Source organism: Phycodurus eques, chromosome 19, assembly GCF_024500275.1.
Source record: "Phycodurus eques isolate BA_2022a chromosome 19, UOR_Pequ_1.1, whole genome shotgun sequence".
Classification (NCBI taxonomy): domain Eukaryota; kingdom Metazoa; phylum Chordata; class Actinopteri; order Syngnathiformes; family Syngnathidae; genus Phycodurus; species Phycodurus eques.
Genome location: NC_084543.1, coordinates 866,720 through 893,853, shown reverse-complemented (window position 1 = coordinate 893,853; position 27,134 = coordinate 866,720). Strand labels below are relative to the sequence as shown.

The following is a 27,134-nucleotide window of genomic DNA, read 5'->3' as shown; positions in this document are numbered from 1 at the left end:
TGAAGAACACTCCGAAGAGCAAGAAGATCGCTCAGATAAACATTCACAAGAACGTTTACAAGACGAGCACACCGAAGAACTACACTCAGTGGAACATTTGCAAGAAGAATGTTAACACGGTGTGTAACATTCACGAGAGCCCTCGTAGTTGAAGGTCTTGTCCGGTAACGAGACAGTGTACCTAATGAAGTGTCCACTGAGTGTCTCCTTCGATGCTAAGCGCCACCTTGACCAAGCTGGACAGGATTAAAGAGGTGCGGGGGGCGCGGTGGTGTAATTCCCGAGGGAGGTCCGGGTGGTGTTGCGGTGCGCGGATCCGTGACACGGCGGTGCGAGCGCGGGTCTGACGAAGAAAGTTTCGTCTCACTTTGTTTGTATTTCCGGAAGTCATCGAAGACCGAGGCGCCGCTCGAGCCCGAATGATCGCACCTTTGCGCTGCCCGCCCAAAAAAAAATTAAACTGAAAAAAAGTGAAGAGGAAGACGATCCGCAGTCACAGAAACTTTAGATTCCTTGTCGTTTAGTTGAGTGCAAATAGCAAATATTCTCAAATCATCTTTGCCTATTGAAATGAATGGAAATGCCATTAATCCGTTCCAGCCTCCTCCCAAGAATGCCGATGAAAATTATTGTAATGTGTTTTTTAGTCAGGAAAACGGCAGTCTGTAAGATTGTACTTTAGAAATACATAGCGTAAAAACAAAATGAAGTAGAATGTAAACCATTCATTCATTCATTGCAGCTTCTTCTAGTGTGCGTGACTCGGCCACCGGGGGCACTATAATACAGTCACACCGACAAATGAAGAAGAGTTTCACAACGGCTGGAAGTGCCTCGAGCTGCTGTGGTATTTATGGTTTTCGTTGAGGATAAAGAATATATATGTGCTATTTCCCATTGCTTAACGGGTTAAAACCCCACAAATATCGTTGCTAACCGTGAGCATGTCTATGGCTGTTGGATATATTGTAGAAGTTATCATTTCTTTGCTTAGCTTGCATGAGTATTATGGACAATTTTTAGAAAGAAAGATGTCTCGCCTTCAAGAAGATGACTCAACAGGAATCATCTGAGAGAAGGTACGTGGCCGGGACGTGGCGGGTGTTGGTGCCATGTTTTCACCTTGAAACCCTAACCCCTTAGTGTGTTGTGTCTTGTAAACTTAGAAACCTCCCTATTTTCCAATAAATGCAGGAGCGACGGGAGAGATTGTTTAGAGCGTGTTGAGAGGCTGTAATCTGAACAATCTCCCATGCGCCCTCCTCATGAGAAAAAGAAACCAGCGTCTTCATTCCTTTTGTGTCTAGTTTTTATAATGTCGGGCAAGATAAATGCAACAATGGCGTTTTCCATTATTTGTTCATATTACACTAAGCGGACTTTGGTTGTTTCAATTAGACAACGTAATTCTCTTTGTTTTATGTTTGATGTGAAACATCAATTTGGTTTCCAAAAGTGGGGGACATATGGTGGAAGGAATATTTTATGGTAGAAAGAACTCATGTGACCTGCTCGTGACCTGTGACCTCGAGGCAAACGCGTTTACACCCGTGAACGTCCTTTGAAGGGAATATCTTCTCAATGTTTTGACCGTCGTCTCATTTGGGCCGTCGACTGATCGACGACAAGAATAAACCTCAACTGGCGTCGACCTGAAGCGGCAGATGCAAAATGACGGGGGGACGTACCAGCAAGGTGACCACTCTGACGGTGACTCCCTGCATGCCGCTCTCGATGCGACTCTCCTTCAGGCTGCCGTTCAGGCCGTGCGCCGCGTCCCACGTGGCCAACTGTCAACGACAACAAGGCTCGAAATAAGCGCGTTCGCCTGTCAAAATGCACATTTTGCGCCCCACGAACACACATCGAAAAGCAAAAGCGCAAACCGCAGATTTGTACGTTTTTACGCTGAGACCGAGCGGGGACAGGCCGGAGAAACCCGACGTCCGCGGCCGACGGCGGTCGAGCCAATCGTGGCTGGGTTGCAGTGGTGAAGTATTGTCAATGTCGAATCAAAGAGCCTCTTACATCTCTGTGATGTTGAATTGGAATTTTACTGCTCGGACTTCTCAAGCGTTGCGAGCTGGGACACCTGCGGTGACTCCGGACACGAGTCTGTCGAAAAGATTTACACGCTTTTCAAATTCCGATTTTGGATTGGTTGCTTGTTCTCAATGGCAAAAATTGTTGTTGAAAATGAAAGCTTCTATTTGTTTCTTTTTAACATGGTTTCATCAAAGGAGCAAAGGAGAGGCTCATCCTGCCAGGTGGTCTCTGCTCACCCTGGACCCCACGAAATCCCTGAAGACCACCTCCCCTTGCTTCGGGTCAAAACTGCTCCTCAAAATTCCAAAGTTTCTCCTCAAATGAAGTCGTTGATTAGCAGAACTGCGCCTCCAAGAAAAAAGGGAATAATTCCATCCTTGAAGACGACGACAGGAAGTGAGCCACGCACGCGCACACGCGCAATGACGAGCGACGGAGGCCGGCCCCCGCCTCTGCTACCTTAGCGTTGTCGTGTGGCGAGCGTGTCGATGAGTCACAAGGGCTCCCGATTGGCCGTCAGCGGCTGTTTGTTGTCGCCGGGCGAGCGGCGCGGCCGAGCGGCGGACCCGCGGGCGCCTGATTGGGAGTGGCGGCTCGAGAAAAAAGCATCACTGTTGCCACAGCGACACAAGCTCCCAATCCAAACTTCCCCTCGTCCACTTTGGTCCGTTTCGAAGTTTGCGGTTGTCGCTCATTTAGCTCGTTAATACCTCGAGCTCCATTAGCGCCTTTTGTGCTCTTGTCCTCATTGTGATCGCTCGCAGCAAAAAATAACGTAACGCGCCTATTAGCCGCCGCGGCTAATAACCTGACGTGACGGGAGTTAATTAGCCTCGTTAGCTCACGCGGGCGGCGCCCACGCCACCGTCATTGTTCCTTAATGAGCGTGCCGCCCGTCCTTAAGATGGCGCCGCCTGTGACGATCGCGTAGCGGCTGGCGCTAATTCGGAAAAACAAGCAAACGGAGATCGATCGGTTTGGGTCGAAACAAGTTCGCTTTACTTGTATGCTGACTCACTTTACCCCATTGAAAGGAATTGAAAAGCCGTTAGAACGTTTTTGCACTTCGCCATTCGCAGGTTTTTGTCAAATATTTCATCTATTTCCTACTAAGCTAATAAAGAAAATCACTAATAAGGGTAAAACTGAATCTAAAATGCTAATACTATTCATTGTTTTTGTGCTCAAGCCAAAGCCTTGTCTAATATAAGCATATTGTCCTATTTAACCTTTTAAAAATTTTCAATGAATCAACGAAGCAATTATTTATCAATATAAATTAAAACAGCAGTGCAGCGTTTACAGTTTTTTTTTTCTCCTTTTTTATAAAAACTATTGTGTGGGCTGTACGTGTTAAAGTCAGCATGTTTTTTTAAATTGCTTCTGAAAAGCCTGAATGCAACAAAAGTAGTTTGATGTGGCTTTTGTGTGTAAAGATATTCCAGTACTGTCAGCATGCAACCCCACTGTGCTCGGAGCTTTCTTGAAAAACAAAGAAAAGTAACGAAACACGACGATCGCATTGTGATATTTGAAATGCACTCGAGGTCGTCAACGTGAAATGAAAAGTGAACAAAAACGTTTGTTCCTGACATTATGAGTCGCTTGTCGAGGCTTCATTTACATAACAGCGACTAGCGCACGATTCCCATTTCATGCACAAACACCTCGAACGTACCTTTTTGCTGATATCATGTCGAATGTTCCACAAATTACATTTAACACCCACACTATCTAATCAAAGGTTTTAATACCCACATTTGCAAGGGTTCGACATACACATTTTTCAAAATGACATGGTTATACACCCCCGCTTTTCCCACTGTTTTTGCACACATGGGGGATGGGGCCTTTCATCACCCACACTTTTGCTGGCGAAAGCATTCAACACCCACACTATTCCTGCTGTTATTTCAACAGGAGCGTAAGTCGTTGCGTAGCGCCTGTGCGGAACGGCGGTGCATCAACACCCGCACATTTCCTGCTCTTACTGCTCAACGCGTGTGGGACTTGTGGAGGGTGCTTCCACACCCGCACTTTTTCCATTGTCATTGTAGAAGCTCATGTGTTGGGGTGAAACTGTAAGGTCGTCATCTGAGGGATGCAGCGCAGCCAGGAATGAATCCTGCTGACAGGCGGAAGGCGCCCCAGGTGCATTCTGGGTAATGCAGTCTCCCGCAAAGCGTGCCGTCGCAAACGCAGCGAGAGGAAAGTAGAGGCGACGCCTCGTCGTCGGAACGATAATTGTCGGTGCCGACGTCGTCCCCGGCCTCCTCTCCGGTCCTCGAACGCCACCGGCGTCTGAGCGTCTTCGGGCCGACTCTTCTTGTCGCTCGTCACCGCCAAAACGGAAATTGGGGAATCAAGGAAACAACTTGAGCTCCGTTCGGCCCTTCAGCCGCAACGCGAGATGACACACCGGGGACGGCCGCCGGGACGCACGGTGCCGCCTTTCTGCGGGAAATGAGGAAATGACATTTTAATGGGTAGCAGGTGGAATGCGGAGGACGCAGGGAGAGAGAGAGAGAGAGAGTGAGGAAGAGAAAGAGAAAGAGAAAGAGGGACAAAGAAAGAGAGACAGCGATGCAGCGTTTTATGCTAAGTGGGAAATGGCAGCGGAGAGATTTGCATCACATGCCGCGAGGGAGAATGGAACAACACCCACACTTCTCCTGGGGAACACCTTCAACACCCACACATTTGCGGGTGAAAAGGATCGACACCCACACTTTTCTTGCTGAAAGTGTTCAACACCCACACTTCTCCCACTGTTATTGCACAACGAGCATTACTCTACACGTCACACGTGCTTCAACACCCACACTTTTGACTTATGAAAGGGTTAATCACCCACATATTTCTTTATAAAACGGTTCAACACCCACACTTCTCCTGGTCAAGGGGTTTACCATCCACAATTTTCCTGGTGAAACGGTTCAACATTTTCAGGTAAAAAGGTTCCACACCCATACCTGTTCACCACAAAACTTTGAACACCCAACATTTTCCTGGTGATAGGGTTCAGCACCCACATATTTCCAGGTAAAGAGGTTTCCCACCCGCACTTTTTCCACATGCAGAGTTTCAGCCACGCTTTTTCCGCTGTTAACGCGTAATGTAGCGTCATCCTCACGGCGGGGAGGGGGGGTTGTGGGTGTTTCAACACCCACGCATTTCCCCGTGACCACGTTCAACTTTTGCCGCTGTCGTCACACGAGCTATGCGTCGCACCCGTGGGTGTTTGAAAAATGGAATACAATCTCTGCGATACCTTTGGAATGTCTTCATGTCGAGGAATCAAAATCGGCAAAATGAAAGGATGTATGCTAACGAGCTTGCATTTTCATGAGGACGTATGCTAATGAGAACGCATGTTAATGAGCGTGTATATTCATGAGCATGTAAAGGAATGTCAAAGCACTCGACCGAGCACCAGCATGATAATAACGTCGTCTTTGTGTTTCCATGAGTGCTCTGATAAGTACGCCCGTGTGTGCGTGTGTGGACAGGCTGGCCGTTTATAAAGTACAGAGCTACTCATAACTCGGAGTGCGAGGCCAGATGATTAAATCTTCATTACGGCTGCAACTCTCTGTGTGTGCGTGTGTGCGCACAAGCCGCTAAATCACCGAAATGGTTATGCATGCGTATGAGACTCGGTGTCCAGTCCGCGTCCGCGTTTAATTAAAGTAAGCGCAAAGGCACGTGTCAGCCTGTGAGTCCAATTACAACACACACACACACACACAAATATTAAGCTGAATATATACAGTGCGCGCACGCTCGTGTGCTTGTGAGATCAAGAATAGAGCCGCAGCGTGCATGCCAGACCACTGGGTGGTGCTGTGACTTCTCATGTTGGCTGTTAAGCAGGAAATTGTTGTTGTTTTAAGGAATGAAATGAAGCAATTGGAATTGTGACATCACGATTGCCATGGCAACAAGATGTTGACAAATGTTTTTCAACACCCAAACCTTTCCCGCTCTTCGGTTGATAGCGTTGCCATGACAAGAGCACCTAACTGTCCGAACGGTAACAATGATGCTACGCAGCCATTTTGCGTCCGCTCACCCTCTTGACGTCCTTCCCGAAGGTCTCGCTGAAACCGGAGCCGAGGATCTCGAAGTGGACGTGAGCGTTGGCGCCGCCGTCCTTGAAGTCCATGGTGCCCGTCAGCCCCGTGATGTTGCCCTGGAAACGCAGCACAAGTTCAACACTTACCGAAAAAGCATCTGGTAGTATCTGAGGTTAGCAACATCCTACGCTGATGCGAAAATAAATTCAATGCGGCTCTGCTTACCCTGCGCGAAGCCACCGTTGGCTCATTTATCTGTATCCACTCTCACACATCCCTCCTGGGATTCAAGTTGCATTGTGGATGCCGCATTTCTTCACCAAGTCACCAAAATATAATTAATCCCTTGGTGTGATTTTAATAATCGATTCATCTGTTGTTGATTAATGAGACTAAAAAAAAACATTTTTATATTCCCATGCCTTTATTGAATATAAAAAAAGAAAATACACATGAACTGATTTTGATTCAATGACTGCTTTGGTCTATTCCAGTGGTCTGAAAATCGGCAAAAATCCTGATCATCGTTTCCCAAAGCACCTCATTATAACATTATTATGCAAAGCTAATGCTAACGCTAATTTCTGCTAGCACTGTGGTCCTGCTTACCTCTCTCTTTAGAACTTTAGCGAGGCTGGCAAGTCACTGGCTGAGACACACTGCGGTGGTGGTGGTTATGTGAATTAGCATGTTAATTAGCCCCACTGTGATGTCACAATTCGGTCAAATTTAGAAGGGCTCGCACGAAAGCACATTCAGAAAGTTAGATAACCAGAGATTTACCTAGTTGTAAGGGTACAATTAAGTATTTAATCGACAACTGATCGATTATGGAATTAATTGACAACTGTTTTGATAATTGACTAATCGTTTAGACATCGTTTAATTCAACTACGTCGTCTCTGATTTTCAGCCTCTCAACAGTAAATATTCTCCGATTTCTGTAGTCCTTCATGAAAGCAGACCAATTATCTTTGTGGTGTTTCAAAGTAAGACATTTGCAAACATCTGCTTTGACTTTGGAAAACAATGATCAACATTCTTGCCGATTTTCTGATGGTGTTACGGATTAAAACAGCAACTGAATCAATTAATGTCAATTTGAAATAATGTCCTGTTTTTAACAAAGGGATGGAAATAAAAAAATAATAATGAATCAATTCTTCGATGAATTGAAAAAATAAGCAACATAATCGTTGCAGCTAATTTCACACTTGACGGGTGGCCAGGAACTATTTGTACACAAACATTCAAAAGCTAATTGTCAATTAATTTGTCTTCTTTAAAAAAGCGGATGATGCACCTTGGGTGAACGCACAGCGAAAGAGATGCAACCATCAATCGTCATCAGTAGCTATTATTTGGCCGCGAATGCACGGCACGTCTGAGCGGAGACCAGCAAACGTTTTTTTTTTCTTTTGTTCTTTTTTTTGTGGCGGCGGATGACATGACATTTCATGGCTGCCATTAGCTCATGTAGCAGCGCAGACAGCCGTCAGAGGGAAAGTGAAAAAAATCCTCTCCAAAAAACGTTACTGTCAGCTGCAAAGGTTGCAGCGGCTGTCAGCGGAGGGGAAAAAGGCGAGCGATAGTTTGGCTTACACGCAAAGTCGCTGATGCCTCCTGTCAGTCGTCAGACACGTTTATTTTCTTCATACTCTTAAAAGTCAAAACGTTTATCATGGAGCTGCCATCTACACACAACAATAAAAACGCTACATTGACATTTAGTTAACTGGTAAGAAACACCATATTCGATCGACTGGTTGAATTTAGCCTGATTCACAAACCAAGCATGAAGTCCAAGGAATTTTATTTTTTTTTTAAAAACTGTTGTCATTTTGTCATTATGGGGCTTTTGTGTGTAGAAATGTGTTTCAAATAAGACACAACTACATTTGAAAAAAGCGAAGCGTTGCAAATACTTTCCAGATGCACTACAGATGGCTAACAACTGAGCTAACAAGCAACAACCAGAAGAACAAGGAGAAGAACACCAAGGGTGAGTTACCTTCTGAATGGTCTCCAGCATGGACCAGCCTCCATTCCAGGGTTTGGTAGACTTTCTGATGCAGTTGAGACTGGCCATGCTGTGCCACTTCCTGTCCTCCAGCTTCCTGTAGAAGGCGTTGGCTAACATCAGCACGCTGTCGTACAGGTACAGGTTGGATACCTGCGGGGGGCGGGGAGGGAGCGGGAAGTCAAGACACTGGAGATGCCTTCCGGGTCTACCTGAAGTAGTCTGAAGGCAGCGCGATGGCAGTTTAGCTTGGAATCGCTCATTTTAGATCGACGAGCCATCTTTAGACTGACTAGCTAGCTATAGACGACTAGCTAACTTGAAATCAACTAGCCAACTTGGGACTAACCGGCCAACTTTTGATAGACTAGGCCAGTTTAGACTGACGAGCCAATTTTAGATGGACTAGCAAACTTTAGACAGACTAACCAACTTTAGAGTCACTAGCCAAATTTCAACTTACTAGCAAACTTTAGAGTGACTTGCCAACTGTATACCGACTTATTTACTTTCGACTGACGAAATTCCCATCAACTAGCCAACTTTAGAATGACAAGCCAACATCAGTCCGACTGGTCAACTTTAAACTGATTAGCGAACCTTAGTCTAACTTGCCAATTTTAAACTGACAAGTCCATTGAGACCGACTAACCAACTTTAGACCACCTAGCCGCTTTAGAGTGATGTGCTAACTTTAAACCGACAAAGTTTAGACTGTCACGCTAACCTCAGACTGACTAGCCAACGCTTGAGCAACGAGCCACCTTTAGACTAACTTTAAAGCAGCTTGCTAACTTTATACCAATTAGCCAACTTTACACTGACTAGCCATCTTCAGACTGGTAGCCAACTTTAGGGCGCAGCCGTCACCTCCAGGTTGCGCAGGTATCCTTCCTGAGGGTCGCACAGCAGCGACGAGATGCGATGGTTGTTCCTCATACATCGAGCGCCGCCGTCCTTCCACAGCGGGAAAATCTGCCGGACGACCGTCATGCGCCCCAGTGCGCTGTGGGTAAGCTCCAGGATCTCTGCGTCGCTGATTTCCTGCGTCGGCGAAGAGACGCACGAGGTTTGTTAAGAAACCACCACGTTGATTATCTGCTTTACATATGGCATTTGTAACTCGTGACACGAGTAAGTAGTGCGGAAGGTGGAGTCAGTTCACTTTTTCATGTCCCAATACTTTTGTCCACACGGCGCTGTCATGGGCCTCTTTTTTTCTTTTATCGTTTTCTTCCATACCTCACCTGCATCGCAAAGTGCTCGATAAAATAAAAGACTTCCTCGTAGAGAAAAATCCATACATTCAGTCACTGTGTAATGTCTGCACATACGCAGAGTTATTAAATGCAACTGTGAGCTGTCCCTGAATATTCAAATGCTCGGGGAGACATTATTTGCTCTGCGAGGCATCAAATAATGAAGAAGGGCGAGATGTGACATGAAGGCCAGCTTTAGCTACCAATGTATAGTTAGCTGCAGGCTAACACGTAGTATGACGCCACACGCACACTGAGTGGAAGTGTGAACAAACACGGCACGTGCTGATGACTTGATGGAGCTTATTTCTAGCAGCATGAAAAACAAGCTAATTAGCGCATTAGCATCCATTTGGCTGCAGCAAATGGACGCTAATGTTTTTGGCTCATCACCCGCCTCTTTGCGAAAATAAAAGTCCGGCGTTATTGGGCTGAGTGCACTCGACCGCGACGTGTTGATGGTTTGATGTGATGCTGCCATTAACATGCATCAAAATGGCTGAAACAGGTTTTTTTGGGGGCTGGAAAAGTTTCACAGGCAGATGACAACATTCTGAAAATGGCTCCTATACAAACACTGTAATACAATACAGTGTGCATGCCAGGACACTGGTTGGCGATGTTGCTTTATACTGTAACTCAACACCAGGCAGCACCGGGCTCATCCCAAAAAGTCTAACCTCGTTTTTTGTGTTCCGGAAAGTTTGTCTTAAACAGAATCCTTTTTTAATGTTTAAGTAGTCACACTGAAACAATTCTGTGCTTGACAAGTGAGTGCGACTGTCGAATAAGCCACCGAGTGGCCCAAGAAGGTGTGTGAAACCGTGTTGTTATATTGTATGCTTTTATTCTGAAGATCTGACTTTGGACAGGATGTGTTAGGCAGATGTTTCCTGAGTGTTGCCGAGCAGACCGGCAGGGTTCTTGCGTCGAGTTGTTAATAAAAAGCTCGCATTGTGGAATCTGGCTCGCCATCTGTTGAACCCTTTGTATCCAACTTGCAAAATGCTTCGGATGAATGGCATCGAGTCCCGGAAATGAATGGCCCAGTCCCAAAGTTTTGGGAAGAAAACTGAGCAGATGTACGAAAACTGGGACAGAATTTAGAAGAGAAAAATAGGTGAAATCCGAATCATCCAAAAAGTAGTGCGTACGAAAACAGAGGTTCCAATCAACATGGTTGTAAATGATGCTTGAAAGTAAGATCGTGGGGACTTATAAGCAATATTTTCTGAGAAGCAAAACATTCTCCATCTGGCGAACGCGTTGTGTCTTGTGCCAGCTTCTGGTGTTAAAAAATTCTCAGTCTGGAAAAACTCATCTCATCTATTTTTCAGTTACTTTTCCCAACTCTGCTCTTTGTGCTCCTAATTGTTTGTCCAAGGGGCGTCCGCAAAAGAACCCTCCCGCCCGCACCTGAGTGGCCCCCTGGTGCCTCCTCCCGCTGTGGTTTTCAGTTGGTCTCCTCTGCAAGCGTTGGCGGTTAAAGGCGAGCTGGTGGACGCGGGCGCCGAGTAACCTCCTTTTGTCTGCTAATCATCTCATTTGCGCTGGCGTCTTCCAAATTCACACAAACGTCACTCCGAGGTGGGCGCCTCCGGTCACATGACTTGACTCCGGTCAGACTTCAAGCATAACTTTATTTAGCTGACTGATCGCTGGTCAAACATGAACTAAGCTTCATTTCGGTTATGCGCTTAATTTAGAAGACAAAGGAGCGGAACCCTAACCCTAAACCCTTGATTGCGGAAGTTATTTATATACGTTGCTATGATATGCTGCTTTTTAAAGTTATCGTAGTTGTTTGTTAGTGTCCTTAGCATATGATCGTGCGATATCAGATTAAAGGTTAGCGTCTTGTTGTTAGCAAACACAGCTTGTGGCTGTACAAGATGTGATCACAAGTTAGTGTGTTGCATGTAACCGGGTCACAACTTAGCATGTTGTTGTTGGCATCCTCAATAACTATCTAAATCATTGTTGCTACTTTTATTATTGAAAAGTTGCTAATGTGTGAATAAATGTTGGCACTTACCAAGATTGAATGACTTACAACTTGCTTAACTCAACTTATTGTGCTGTTCAACGGGGTTCCTCAAGGCTCTGTTCTAAGGCCTCGTCCCCTTTGTCCACGTTAGGTTGCGTTTAGAGAGCTCAGCATGTTGTTGTACGTCGTCAGCTTAATTTAGCGTGTCTCTTCAGCCTCCTCATTAAAACTTTAGTTTTTTTTTTCTTAAACATTTTCTTAAATATATTTTTTTTTTATATAAACCGCGAAGAAATGGAAAGCGTCTGAAGCATCTTGGTGATCTCGGGGGAGCGGTCACTCTTAATGTTAATTAGCAAACGCTCAGTGTAATTAGTTAAAGCGACATTTTGAAGTTGTTGGAGAGAAAGTGAGATTCAGCCCCGCAGTACGTGGCAAAAAAAGCGCACACGCACACACGCTCATTAACACAGTTAATTGGCTGCATTGACACTTGGATCATCCAAGCAGAGTGGAGGAAAACTAAAATCACTGCGTGAATGTGCTGATGACGACATCACGTACTCGGTGTACTTTGTGTACTCAGTTTACATCGGTGAAGTCACAAAAGGTATTGATGAGTGTACCTCGTTAACAAACACCCAGTGACTGTCCTTAGAGGCCAGGTTGGTTTCCACTGCCTGCACACGCAACACAGAGAGAACATTTGTTACACACACACACACACACATTTACATATTCAAGCCTCACAGTTTGCAAAAGTATTGAGACACAACTCTTGATCAATCAATTAATCAATCAGTCAGTGTTGTGGTGTGGATTTGTATTGTCGGTATGTTGCGTGTTTTTTTGTTACATTACGGCTGCCTTTAATGGCGTTGACAAGCAGCATACACGCACGCACACAAACACACACACACACAGCACAGCAGTGATAGGAGCGCGTGGATGACGCAGTTGTTTTTAGACGGCAACTCCTTGGAGGTCACGCGATACGTCTCGATCTCATTCGACACAACAACAACACTCTTGCAACTCAAACGACGCCACAACATCGATCGGTACGAGTTCGCAAAACAAACGACGTATTGGTCGCTAGCCACTCGACCGATCGCACATACAGACGAACACGCGTTCCCACTGACAGTCACGCCGACGGACAACTTGTCGGTCTTCTGTCAAATTCACGTGCGCAAATGTTTTGGGAATGTGGGAGGGGAAAAAAAATTAATCACGAGGCCAGAGTCGAACGCAGAACCTCGCAACGTGCTAACCGCGAGGCCGCCGTGCAAAAGGCCCTGCGCGTCTTTGTACGCCTCATTTGCATACAGTGAGGGGAAGCCGCCAGGGTCGCCGTGGCGACGCAGATACAGACAAGAGTGACACACCCGTGAGCGTACATGCAAAGGACACACATTAAATGATGCACTTGTGTGTGTGTGTGTGTGTGTGTGTGTGTGTGTGTGTCCTTGTGCTGTTACACTCGAATCCCATTTGCACCCAAGGCCTCATGGGAAAAATGTTCATGACAGACCACTTGACCAGATATTATTAAACACGTGTGCATGTGTGTGTGTGTGTGTGTGTGTGTGTGTGTGTGTGTGTGTGTGTGTGTGTGTGTGTGTGTGTGTGTGAGAGAGAGAATCTTGTAACCATGGAAAAGTAAGCAGTGTGGACCAGCCAATCACTGGTGGACTTCAAATAGACACGTACACACACACGCACGCACGCACACAAACACACTTGAAACTGCTGAGTCATGACTTCATGTTCTCACACACACACAGTGAAACAGACACACAAACACTCACGCAAACACACTTCTTTACGCACACATACACTCACACTGAGTGATTGATTAGGTGTCATTTTTGTGGTATTGTAGCCATAGGTCCCGCCCCCTCAAACGCGTCTCCCGGTCTGTTGCTAGGAGACTAGCAATGCAGCTTCCTGACCAATTGTATGCAAAACCGTGTGTGTGTGTGTGTGTGTGTGTGTGTGTGTCTTGTCACCATCCTCGGCGTCTTCTTCTATCCTGCTTGCACGAGTGTGTGTCTAACGCTGACAAATGTGTCAGTGTCTGTGGGTGCATGTCAGTGTGTGTCTCTGTCTGCGCGCCTACGTGTGTGTATGTTTGTGTGCGTGCGTGTGTGAGTATGGGTGATGTGTGCATGAGTGTTTGTGTGTGCATGTGTGTCTGTTTCAATGTGTGTGTGTGTGTGTCACTGTGTGAGTGTGTGTCTGTCACTGTGTGAGTGTGTGTCTGTCAGCGTGTGTATCTGTGTGTCAGTGTGGTTTTTCGTGTGTGTTATTTGTGTGTGTGTGTCTCTCCATAGTGTGTGATTGTGTACGAGGACGTCCGAAAGTCGTGTCTCCAAAAAGCGTTTGTTTACGGGGCGAGAACAAAGTGGGCACACACACACACACACACACACACGCGCGCGCACACACACCTACTTTTCATCACGGGAAGGTAATTGTGTCATTTTTCAGCCCTGTTGGCGTGCGCGGCACAAGCGCATTAATCTTGCTAACGACTAACCGAGCGAGTGATGGCGATGCTGGCGTTGATCGCACTTCCTGCCCCACGCCAGCCACTTCCTGTTTACTTCCTGATATTCAATTTCCCTCTCAGATTGAATAAAATCTGTTTTAGTGTGTTGTATGTTAAAGATGATGTCAGTGTCTCATCTGTTAGCATGTTTATAGCGTGTTGTGTGTGCTCTCGTTTGTTAGCATTTTGTTAGTGTGTGCTTTGTTAGCTGTTGTTAGTGTGTTTGTCAGCATGTTTTAACATCTTGTTGGTTAGCATGTCATTTTAGCAACGTCTGGCAAGCTAACAACAAATGAGAGGAAGTGATGAGTGGTGCATTCAGGGCCTTCTAATTGTCCTCTATCCTGTGAGTAAATGGTGTTGCTTTCAGGGTCCTTTAATCGTTCTCTATCTGGCAAGACAGCGGTGATGGATTCAGGACCTGCTGATCATCCTTAATCTGGCAAATTAGCGGCGATGTCTTCAGAACCCTCTAATCGTCCTTTATTTTGTGAGTAAGTGGGTGCGTTAGTGTTGTTGCCTTCAGGGTCCTTTAATCGTCCTCTATCTGGCGAGTGAGCGGCGGCGCCTTCAGGGCCCTCTCAGCTAATTACACTGCCGCTTGTTGAGGTCGAGTCGGACTTCCCCCGACATTGGAGTCGGCGTTTTACGTGCGGGGCGGAGATCGATGCCCTGTTTGTGCCCTAAACGCCTCTCTCCAATAAATCAGGGCCAGCGTCGCGTCCGCTCCGTTCACTCGGCAGCTTGACTGATGACGGACAAGCGGGACAAAAAAGAAAAAAAAAAAAAAAAAAAGTTTCATCACGAAAAAACTCGAAGTTAGTTTGCTTCTGACCTACAAACCTCCACAACTTTACACGCTATTTGTTGAAACGTGCGCTTGCGCGTGTGTGTGCGTGTGGGCGAGCGAATGAGTGCGAAGTAGTGTTAGCCAGCGAGCGGGGGTGAGTGAGGCTAAAAACAGTGCATTGTGGGAGATGGATGAGTGACTCTCCACCCAACAACTCAACTTTGTGTGCGTGTGTATGTATGTGAACAAATGTGTATGTGTACGGATGTACAGTGTGTGTGTGTGTGTGTTTGAGAATGTTTGTGTGTGTCTGTCTGTATTTTTGTGTACCTGTGTGTGTGTCTGTGTGCGCGCACCCCACAGCGGCAAATAGGAAATGACCTCCATAAACATTTTGCTGCCTCCGTGTCCCATCAAGGAAAAACAGCACGAGTACGTTCCGTGCCCACCCTCGCGTAAAATAACGCGAAAGAACATTTCCTCATTTGTGTGTGAGTGTGTGTGTGTGCGTTGGTGACTAGTGCCGTTTGTGAGTACTTCCAAACAACACGCTAACTAAATACAAACGTTAACAGAACGCTGACCATGCTCTAACCAAGAAAATGTTAATGCTAACAAGATATCGTGCGTGTCTGTGTGTGCGCAGCAGGTGTGCAAACACAAGGCAGTCATGTGACTAATCGTCATCATGTGCGGGGACGTTGTTATCTGCGCGCCGCTGTGAAAACATCTGCTTTTAAATCACTTTGAATCCGTTTTATTCTGTTGTCATGTTCATCTTTGCCAAAAAGCCGACACGACGACCCACACGGACGCCGAGACCAAGATTGCGTGTCATTTGCTTGGGTGATGACATAATGCGCTCGCGCGTGTGCGCACCGACACGCACGTGCACCCACACTCACTCGCTGAAAGAGTGACATTAGCGTAGCTCGGCGTGCGTTTTTGCAGACCTGCTGTATGAATGTGTGCGCGGCGCGCGGGCTGAGCAGCAGGATGGCGCGGCGCAGCGTGTCGCGGTAGCGGTTCAGCTCCTCCGTCCGCATGGACGTGAACAGGTCGCTGAACACCTGACTGATGTTCTTGTCCACCCGCTGCAGAGAAACGTCCAGGCCATCTCGACACGCCCGGTCCAGGAAGCCCTGAAGGCCTCGCATGTCTAAACGGGGGGGAAACAAAAACACACACACACAATACAGAACGTAAGATGACAAGCAAGACATCAAAGAGTAAAAGTATGAGTGAGTGAATTATGCATTAAGTCAATCACTCTTCTTGGTCAGAGGAAGCGTTGTGGGTTGCCACGGTGACACTATCACGCGCAGTTATGAATCACACCGATTTATTTTAAGGCACGCCGCCGCCGCTCGTTAGCTCGGCCGCACGTCGGCGAGCGCTTCTGTCGCTAACGAGGGCGACGTGATGTCAAAGCTCGTGAACGGGATGCGAGATGGCCGCCGCCCCGCGAGGGCCTCGTATGCGAATCAGGCCGATAAAACATTAGGCCTCATTCACGAACGGCGCGTACGCGCCGATTTGTGCACGTTTGACGCATCAATCTGTGAATCATCAATCAGTTTGTACTTGTTTTTTTTTTGGGTTCTCGGCGGACCAATTCAGAAGCTCCTCGAACTCTGCTCAGAAGTTGATCATCTGCAAAGGCCTCTTCGGGTTGCGTGGGATATTTATTCCTCACGACATGTTCAGTGTCTGCTCATTCTCAGCTCAACTTTGGAATGAATCAAAAATGATTCACATGATTATGAGATGATGTCGGTTTCCGTGTTTAGCAAGCTTTCCGATGACAGCAACCGCTTGATACAATTCGTCCCGATTCACCAACGTACGCACGGCGGCCGGTCCGCACGAGTCCTGAATCTGACGGCGATTTTGCGTCCGCTCTCAACCTACGGGAACATTTTCTACGCGCGTGTTAGTGAATGAGGCGCAATGTCCACAACCGGAGGGAAAGACTGCGCCAAAGGTACGGCGGCCCCCGCTTTCAAAGTGGTTCTGCCGCCCCTGCTGGCGTCGGCTCTGAACCGAGGTCGACTCTCAGCCGACAGACGACCATTTTTTATACACCAGCTGTTGTCGTAATTGGCGCCCGCTCACGCGCAGTCTAAAGCGCCCATTTGTCGTCTTAATGGCGCACCTGTGCTCAGCACGACGAACGTCAGCGGGAAAATAAACTTGCTTTGGTAAATTGAGACTCAAACCTCAAAGCTGCTGACTGCGAGGCAGACCTGCTGACCACCAGTTCGTTAGTCGCAGTCCTGAAATGCGACCGTGCGCCTGCGAGCGACCGTGAGCTGCTGTGACGAATGCAGCTGCGAGAGGGCGCCGTCCGTCTGTTGTTTTTACTAAACGCTGGCGGCAAACTTTTTTTTTTTCCTCCATATCACGCTTGAGATGTTCAAATGCTCGCAGCCGTGTCGGCGCGTCAATGCCGAGAAAATGGCGAGCGAGCGCGGGTCGGTCGCGCCGTCTTTCAATGGCAGGCGAGAGGTCGCCGGCGATCTGGAGGTGCGGCTAACGAGCGAGCCCGGCCGTTAATGAGCAGACGCCGGGCTGATAAGAGCGTCGCACGCACGCACGTGCTGGCCCTTGCGTCAGGAAGAAATATTCTTCATGTGTTGAGCGAGTGGCGGTGCGTTCAGGGCATTCTTATCCCCCTCAATTTGGGCAGTGAAGGTGATGCATTCAGGACCCTTTTAATATCCTCGGTCTGGTGAGTAAATGGTGGTGCGTTCAGGGCCGCCTATCTGGCAAGCAAAGGGTGGTGCATTCAGGATCCTCTTATTGTCTGCTAGTAAGTGGTGATGTGTTCAGGACCCTCGAGTCTTCCTCTGTCTGGCCACGATGTAATGGTGCGTTCAGGGCCCTTTAATCGTCCACTACCCGGGGAGTGAGTAGTGGTGCGTTCAGGTCCCACTTATCTCTTCCATCGGGGTGTAGGATGTCAGTTGGGACATTTGCAGGTAGTGCCCCAAATAGCCTGTTTATGTCGGTCCTCGTTCTCCGCTCAGCTTCTCCTCCGAGCGGGTGACAAGTCATCCGATAAGGCACCCGGCACCCGTCAGTCAAGCTGCCCGCTGAGACTGAAAGGCGACGAACGGGACGAGGACCCCCAGGATGCTGTTGACGGCCCACCCGAACCCTTGAAGGACTCGAGGCGCTGTGAGACAACGGCGGTCAGGCACGTCAGGAAGTTTCACCGAGCTCGATGTCGCGGCGATATCGTCGTCTCTTTGATGTTGTAGCTCGACAGCGTAGTGCGACGATGTCGCGCAACATTAAGCTAGGAAAGCACTCTAAAATGCGGCGCGACGACGAGACGGTACGATGTCTCGCTACGGTGCCGCGATCACGATTGTAGCTCAACGTCCTAGCGTGGCATCGTAGCGCCACATCATAGCGTAGCGTAACAGTGTGGTCGCTATGATGTCGTAGCTAGCGTTTTACAATGCCGCGCTTTGTCGTGCCGCGGTGTCGTGGCGCTACGACATCGTGCTACGTCACAACTGTAGCTCCACGTTGTAGCGCGACGTCGTAGCGTGACATTGTCACACGAAAATTCAAGCTATGATGTCCAGCTGCGACGAAACTTCGACGCGGTGCCACGATGTTCAACTTCCATTTTCACTTAGCCCAAATCAATTGCAATTTGCGCGTTCACACACACACACACACACACACGCATGCATCTCTTTGGTCCAAAAGCCAATTGAGCAAGAATTACCTGCGTGAACTTTAGCGACACGATTGTTTGCGTAAAACATTCAATTAAAAGGTCAACGCCGTAAAGCAGATTGGCACCGCGCTCCACTGACGACCATCGCCAGTCACAAGCTGAGGGGCGCCTCGCCGTCTCTGGCGCGGCGCTTCCCGCAAGGATGTGGCACAGCGGGAACACTTCGTCAACCGGACGGAAAACCCAACCAAATAAGAATGACACCTCTTTTCGGCACCCTTCCATTGGGCCTTCAAACGTCACGGCAGGATACCCCAATGGGGGAGGAGCTAGACACGGCGCAGTGTGTTGATGGGTGGACAGGGAATAGTCATTTCCGCTGGAATCCACCCGTCTACTGCCACTGACGTATATTCGTCACGGATGTTTTTCAAGGGATCATTTTAATAGAACAACTAGAAATGCTTTGAAATGTACATAAATTGCTGCATCCATCTCGAAATCTTGGCAACCTCAACGGACTCGTCACACCATAAAAATTTAAGTGGGAACTGTTCAGTTATTGTAAATCTAAACCTAAAAACACCAAAACAACCGCTTTTGAACTGAAGCTGTTGAATGACATTTTGCAATATTCATTGTCTTCCAATATTTCTCCAGCAGGTATTCGTTTGAACAGAACTCGTGCAAAGGTGGCAGCGCAAATGTATGTGAAGTGCGCTCGCGTTGCTCCATGGCATCTTTTAGTCTTCACAAGTGTGTCAGATCCTGAGTAACAGCCAATTTCCGAATGTCATTTAAGTGGTAAGTGGTCATTGACGTGCTTGTCAGTGCGCCCTCCAGTGGACTAGATGAGCAACACCAGTTACTTTTGTTTGCCAACAATTGTATTCTCTATCCACAGCGGCCAGATTGTAAAACTCTTTACGACATCCAGTCAAACGATCCTCCTCAGCCATAGGTTCCGCTTGATGAATTGTCATTTATTCAGAGGAACTGGGGGGGGGGGACGACAAAACAAAAAAGGGAAACTCTGATGACCTTAGAGATTCGGCCGTGGTCCACACAGCATCAAATCATCTCTCGCACGCCTCCGTCAATAAGCGCTAATGTACACTTTAATTGGCTGCTGGGCTTCAATTAAGGCCAGCACGCCGCTAATTGACTTCCTGTCTCCTCCGCAGTCTTCACCTTGAGCGCCACGAGACGCCAAAGGCGAGCGAGAGCCCGGCCCGGAGAGGCCGACGCCACTTTCGTCTCCATCCATCTCCGCTCGTCCTGATCAACGGGCGCAGCCGTCGCAGCGCGTTAGCGTGACGCTACGTCACGCTAATGCGCTGAATACATTTATAAAGACGTACCGTGGCGCCTTCTCACCCGGCCCGGCTTCATCTAGGGAGCCTCGCTTTTATTTCAAGGAAGGCACGACAGCCGCGCTTATATGTGAAAGTGTCGGCACAGACGCACACAAAAACCTAGCGAAGGTTTGGTTCTTCTGTGACAAACAAACATGATGCTAACAGATTTGAAAAAAAAATGAAAAAACGTGCACGTCACAAGGAAGTCGTAACTGTGAAGTTTCAAGCGTGACTGTGACTGTGCACAAAAAGTCGAGTGAGTCAAGACTAAATTTCGAGCAAGTCAAGTGGCAAACGCAGGACGTCCGTGACATCTTGGGCTTGGCAAAATGCTTCTTTTCAGCAGCGACGTTGCCAACGGTTGCTGGCTGAATGCCGACAAGGACATTAGGGCAAAACATGAGAATGGCTGCTGACTCGGAATGGGGTCAGTTGGCTTGCGGTCACGTCTCCCCGAGCTTCTGTTAGCTCATTTTGTTACGCTGGCACGGCGTGGCACACGCTGGCACACGGTGGCGCTCTGACTCGACTCAATCAGATCTCCAACAGCCCCAAAAGGGAACCTGTACACTCGGTTAATCTTACTTCTGAAGAACTTTTCCGACCGTGTTGTCAGCGTGGCGCATCGTTGCTCACGACCGAGTCGACGCGACGCATTGTTCCGTCCGACTAACTCTCACGACCGTGACGATATGTTTCGATCGCCAAGGTTGGTCGAGATGGCAAATATGGTCGAGTTCGTCTGGTTTGTACGATTTGTCTAGTTCGTGTAGGTTTCGTATTGCTTGCATCGTTTACCGAAGGACAGCGATCGTCTTTGCGTTAGTGGCGGTCAGCGGGGCCGCGATCGTTCGAGACAAAACGGACGGCTCCCGTGCGGCGTATCGATCTCCAATCGTAGGATCGATCATGTCAATAAGGACTTCAATGAGTCTCTTTGTCACGAAGAGCTGAATGTGCGCGGCGCCGCCGCCGCCGCGCTGCCCGTCCATGGGAACCAGGAAAAGCTCAACGCGGATATTTTTGGATGAGCACGGCACGGAAAAAGGAGGCACGCGATTGCCGGTCGCCCTTCAAGTTGGAGTCCGGCGAAAACTTGCAAGTTTGCAGCAAAGGCAACTCAACTCAACGTCCGAGAGGCTCAATGAGAATTACAAAACGGCGGAATGTAACCATGGCAACATCAACAACAGCAAGCGAGTCATTCGTCGACAGAATGTCGTTTTACGCTGCGCGTGGACGCTCATTGATGTCCTAATCCAGCGCAGAGTTCCTAAAAGTTTGACGCGTTGATGTGGCTAAAAAAAGTCACCCAAATATTTGGAGCAGTTGATCAGAACGATCAGCGGCAAGGTGGCGCTGTTACGCAACACACGCAGATCTCCCACAACCACAACGGGAACTCGCACACAGTTAGTCACGACTAACAAGAGACCGTGTCGACATGACACGCTCACAACCGACTGTTGTACTCCCGAGTAATTCCCAACTAACTCTACTGACACATTGCTACTCCCTCCCGACCTTGTCCCTATCACCTATAGTAACTCCCGACTGACTCTACTTATTCTAGAAGCTGACATTGTTGCTCACAACTAACTCTACTGACCGTGTCACATTATTACTCACGAGTAACCCTGCCGATCGTGACCGCGTGACAGATTTTTACTCCCGGCTAACGCTCGCGACCTTGTCAATGTGACATCGTTACTCCCAACTAACGACACTGACGGTGTCACATTGTTATTGCGATAAACTCTTCCAACACGTCAATGTGACACAGTGACGACGTCTTTTAAAAGACTTCCCGGAAAATACGAATGCAAAAAAACAAAAAACAAAACAAACAAAATCAATAACATGCACAGCCGCTAGCGTTTGTGCTCGCGGTGGACAGCGAGTGACCCCCCCGCCCCGCCAACTTCACCCCCGCCGGCCCTCCACAGACCCCCGAGGCCACATCAGTGTTTCCATGCCGTCCCCGGGGCCGATGCCGGGTTGTGACTGACAGCTGGTGAAAGGCCTTTTTCCCAGAGTGCATTGCAGCGTGTCCATGTGTGAAATTTCCTCTCTGAACTGCAGTGTCACGCTCAGTCAAGCCTTGCGCTGTGTGTGTGTGTGTGTGTGCGTGCGTGCGTGCGTGCGCGCGCGCGCGTGTGCGTGTACTTTAGTTGTTCCGGTGGACCGGGATGCCGCCGAGCTAGCCAGCTAGCGGCGTCGCTACGTCCTCGATCTCCGCGCAATCATCCGAGCGCTCCATCGTCGATGCCCCGCCGAGATCCGCGAGGTCCGATGTGATTCCATTAAGATTTGTTTGTTTTTTTCCTCAAACAAAGATTTTGTGCTGCAAATGGGAAAACTGAACAGCGGGAATCAGTCAGTGGCCTGCGAGGGAACACGGCAAACAGTCACGGGGGGGCGCTGTTGAGTTCTCCTGCCGAAGCCACCGCGACGATGCCGCTGACCGCGTTAATGCGGGACATTACTGCCGAAGTTTACTAAGTTGACTGACCATTCCAACAATACACAATTGGAACTTTACCGATTGTGTAAACGTGACACAGCGTTCCGCCCGACTAAGTCCGCCGAGCACATCGACACGATCCGAGCGAGGCGTTCGCGTCACGTACCGTACTCGACGTCGTAGAAGACGATGAACTTCTGCCAGCGCAACTCCTCCACCAGCGTCGACATGACGTCGTCGAGGCGGACGGGCGGCCTGGCCGCCAGCGTGTAGCCACGCCCTCCGGGTCTCGGGTCGAGCCGGCAGGCGGTCCTGGGCGCGCCGCCGCCGTTCCTCTGGACGTAGAGGTGCGGGATGTGCATGGCGTCCGTCAGCGACCGCAGCGCGCCCGCCGAGGCGCAGCCCGTCGACGTGACCAGCGCCAGGATGCCCTGGTTCATCAGCTCGCAGGCTGGACGGGAACACGGAGACAGCGAGGTCACTTGCAAAAAGTTCATTCCACGCATCGGCAATCCCGACGAACTGCGCGGACCGTGTTAACTCGATAACGGCCAGCTGTTCTCAAAGCAGAGTTCATTTCGGAGCATTTGGACAGATTTTCAGACCCACAAAATATTGTGTCCTGTGACAATATAAGAACCGAGCCAGAAAAGGTTTCAACGAGCAGTTGAGAGCGAGTCCGTTTCCGCTTGATGTAAGACGGCGAACGATTGCGGGGATCTCGGACGCGTTCGAAGCTCATCCGTCAAATGTCGTAATCTGAGTCGCTCGGGCACCTCCCCCTCGTGGCCCCTTTCACTTTCTTCAGTCATCAATATTTGAATAAAATACGAATTAAGCTCCGCGTGGTCACAGTCTTTGGACATCCGACGGGCATTTATTGGAAACCCCGGCGGCGCCGCACGACACGCAAAGTCAACGGGGACGCGCTTGCGAGCGGCTCCCGAACTTTGACCTCGCCCGCCTTGACCGCCCCGCGCGGTGCCGACCGATCGCGTGCCGCTTCTGGCCAGAACGTTTCAAGGTGTCCACGCGGCGTGGCCCTCGACCTCCCGACGGGGATTATTAGCTCAACGTCACTTTCACAGTTGCTCCGGACGATTCCGGTTCAAATGTCGTCGTTCGCTCCCAAGTGACGAAGGCGCCGCCGACTGCGGCAATATTCGAGTTCACGGCGCTCCTCTCCACCCCTTCCTCCTTTTCTTCCGCCCTCGTCCAGCTTGTTCGCCATTTTCTTCCTCCTCCTTTTCTTTCACCTCAGCCTCCTTCTCTTTTCTTCCTTCTCCTACTCTTGCTTTTTGCTTGTCATCCTGCTTTTCTTCCCCCCTTTTTCCCTATCCTCCACCGAGACCTCCTCCCTTGTGCTTTTTTTTCACTTCCTCGTCCTCCTATTCTTTCTTCTTCCTCTGCTCCTCATCCCATTTTTGATCATCTCTTCTCCTTTTTCTCTCAACTTCTCCTCCTCTCAGGGCTCGATGTTCATTTTCTCAAGCGACGATTCAGAATTGGCGCACGTTCTCCCCGCGCGCGGTCCCGTGAGAGCGGCATCCCGCAAACGAGTCGATGCGGAGTGCGCCCGCCCGCGGCGCCGAGAACACCGTATTGAATAAAATATGCTGCGAGACGTGTGCGTTGTCGCGTGTCAGGCGTTCATGTTGGAAAGACGAGAAACGAGACACGAACACGCCGATGGCGACCTTTGACCCGCCGACGTCCGGACGCGCCGATGCCGTTTGGAGGTTTGCCACCTGCGGCGGCCGGGAAATACACCAGCGTGGATTCTCTCACGTCTGCGTGCCGATTCGGCCGCTTCCGAGTCGGATATGAAGAGCCCGTCGGGAAAAATTGCCTGCCTGTATGAAACTTCTACGCAGCTAACTCAAGTACAGAATTGAAAAGTAATACAGATTACGTAGAGTACAGAAATGAAAATCATCTGGATCACTTGAAATACCGAGATTGAAATCATCCAAATGTCATGTAGGGAAATTGAAATAAAGCATATCAAGTGGAATATGGAAATTCAAATCAGGGGGCGAAATAATCCAGCTCAGCTGAAGTACCAAAATTGAAAGATTGCAGATCATATCAAGTATAGAAATCGAAATTACAGTATCCAGCTCATTTCAACGATTCGAAACAGACTTTACGCCGATCTGATCGACTTGATCGGTATCGGCTGATAATTAGCGTTTTAGGCTACTGGCTTTAATGTCGTAATGCGTCGGCACCGAATGTTGGTATCTGCCTTTTTTTATTTTTTTAATCAGACGGCCAATAAGAGATCAATTTAAAACTGGGCAAACTTCAGGGAAGTACTTATATATTTATCGATTTTTGTATTTACTGATATTTTCCCTTTTACCGCAAATGAATATTGGCTCCAAATCTCGGTTATGATTGTTACCGGCCCTGAAAAAAAAAAACGAAACATCTCTGTCTGTCTCTACTTTCAACTGAATGCTCAGCTCAATTTATTTATCAAATTCCCACCAAGTTTCCCAATAAAATTCCCAAGTTGAAAGCTGCGTTACGTGTTTGTCGCCTTCCCGACTGCTTCGAAGCGTCCACATTTTTTCTGTGAGCGTCAAAAATTGTTTGAAAAGAAGCTGAAAAATCAAAGCGGACGCCCTCTCAAATCCTGACTGCCGATTGGCTCTTTGGTGCAATAAATCCCTCCCTCCGTCGGTCTGCTGCCGACGTCACGGTTCGAACGGCGTCCGGAAACAGACGCGCGCGCGCGTGCACACACACACGCACGCACGCGGTGACAACACATGAACGGAGTGCACAGTAAACATGACGCCACTCGCGCAGGTGGGAAAGAAGAAGAAGAAAGCGCCGCCGATGGATCGTCCATGAAACCCGACGCGGTGACACGAGGAGGGTGTGTTTGTTTTGCTTACCCGCAGGTGTTGAAAAGAAAAAGAAGCCATGAGAGCTTTTTTAAAAAAGTCACTGGCAGCATGTGGACGACGACGACGACAACAACAAGCGTGAGGAAACAAAACACAGCTGGACACGCGTCGTCACAAAGCAAACAGCACAACAACAACAAATGCTTCCTCCTCCGCTCAATGTTCTGGTAGCCTTGTGGAAACAAATCACAATGTGTGTTCTTTGACACACAAACAATCCATCCGTGTTCTCCTTGTAGCGCGTGTGCGCGCACGCTAACCAAAGGCCGATCAGTGACGAGCGAGGTCAATCGCAAGTGTGTATTTGAGACTCACAGCTGTCCATCATCACCGCTGGACAACTAACACACATGCACGCGCACACACAAACACACGCACCCGACTGCTAAGGTCGAATGCAGTCTCAAAAACACAAATAGACACAAACAAACACGCACATGACCGTGTAGGTCAGATATTGTCACACACACGCGCACACACGTGCAGAAACACACACGGACGCAAAATAGTCTCCACACACACACACACACAAGCACACGTGAACGGACGAACACACACGACCCGCCAAGATCAGATAGTCTCACACAGACACGTACACAAACACACACGCCACTAAGGTCAAATACAGTCTCCGACACGCACGCACACACGTTCACACACGCGTCAATCTCGTCATTGGCTAAGCCGGCCGGCACGGAATCACGGGCGGGTCAGAGTTCATGCAGGCACACGTGACACGCGTGCGAAATCCTGTCAAAATAGTCGGAACAGCTGGAATGAAAACATTTGGAGAGCTCAGGAAAAGTGTCGTGCGTTACGTTTGGTTGTGCGTGACGCGACACACGTGTACCAGCGCACGCACGCACGCGTGACGTACGACGGGAACCGGACGGCCGCGCGTCAGCGTCCCCGTCGGCCGCCTCGCCCCGACGTCAACAGCTACGGAAGCTTCACCCCGACATTAACGGCCGTCGCCGTCGTTCCCCCCCGACGTCAAGCATCCTCCGCCTACGCCGCGGCCACGCCTTCCCTTCGACTCTCCGGTTGGCATTTCGGGATTACGATTCTGCTGAGAGGACTCGCCCGAGACACGCGAGCAAAGGGCAGTGTGTTGTATTTAAGCTGGCGTGACCGACGGGTGTAAAATCATATTTCTGCTCTGATATGTCGAAGAGGACATCACACTGCAGCAGTTGGACTGTGCGCGCGTGCGTGCAAATGAAAAATCGTTTTTATCGTGGGGAAATAAAGACGACAACAAGAAAGTCTGACGCATGCAGAAATGCGCCAAATCACTCGCAACATTGTCAACATGGAAATGCCGCTCGTTGACTCTAAAATGCATCTTTTAAAAATTATTATTATTATTACAATTAGGCCAAATGTTTTCATTTGCTTCTTGGATTAATGGTACAACGCTTGGGATTTTGGATTTTATGGTAAATCCTCCCTGTAAGAAGCACACACATATATATATATATATATATATACACATTTATATATACACACATATACACACATACATACATACATACATACATACGTATATATATATATATATATATATATATACACACACGCACACAATCGGAGTTGGTGACAAATGGCAAAGCACAATTTGCACAAATTACTCTTGCAGTCATTTCAAACCGCTCTAAATTGCTCGCGGACTCTGCATCATTTGTACAATTGTCCAAAAAAATGTCAATAAAATAAAAAAACGGTATTGGCATTACCACATTACTTGCAACCTTTTATTGTCTCAAAAGTCACATGGCGGTCTGTGGCCGACCGCCGAGCACGTCTGCCTCACAGCTGTGAGGTTGCGGGTTCAAATCCGGCCTCACGTGCGTGGAGTTTACGTGTTCTCCCCGTGACCGCGTGGGTTTTCTCCGGCTCCTCCGCTTTCCTCCCACATCCCCAAAACATGCGTTCCCGGTTGATTGGAGACTCGAAATTGCCCGTACG

The 27,134-nt window shown here is 48.6% G+C and overlaps 1 protein-coding gene across 1 annotated transcript in view; it reads right to left on the bottom strand.

Moving 5' to 3' along the window:
- The window catches only part of LOC133418191 (glutamate receptor ionotropic, delta-1-like), a 75,046-nt gene that overhangs the window by 15,132 nt on the left and 32,780 nt on the right, over positions 1 to 27,134 (bottom strand). The window contains exons 3-9 of the mRNA XM_061706633.1: positions 22,415 to 22,699; positions 15,686 to 15,891; positions 12,015 to 12,068; positions 9,013 to 9,186; positions 8,134 to 8,295; positions 6,119 to 6,238; positions 1,689 to 1,790 (exon numbers count right to left, since the gene is read on the bottom strand). Coding sequence (XP_061562617.1) covers positions 1,689 to 1,790; positions 6,119 to 6,238; positions 8,134 to 8,295; positions 9,013 to 9,186; positions 12,015 to 12,068; positions 15,686 to 15,891; positions 22,415 to 22,699 — 1,103 coding nt within the window. The remainder of the gene's footprint in view (positions 1 to 1,688; positions 1,791 to 6,118; positions 6,239 to 8,133; positions 8,296 to 9,012; positions 9,187 to 12,014; positions 12,069 to 15,685; positions 15,892 to 22,414; positions 22,700 to 27,134) is intronic.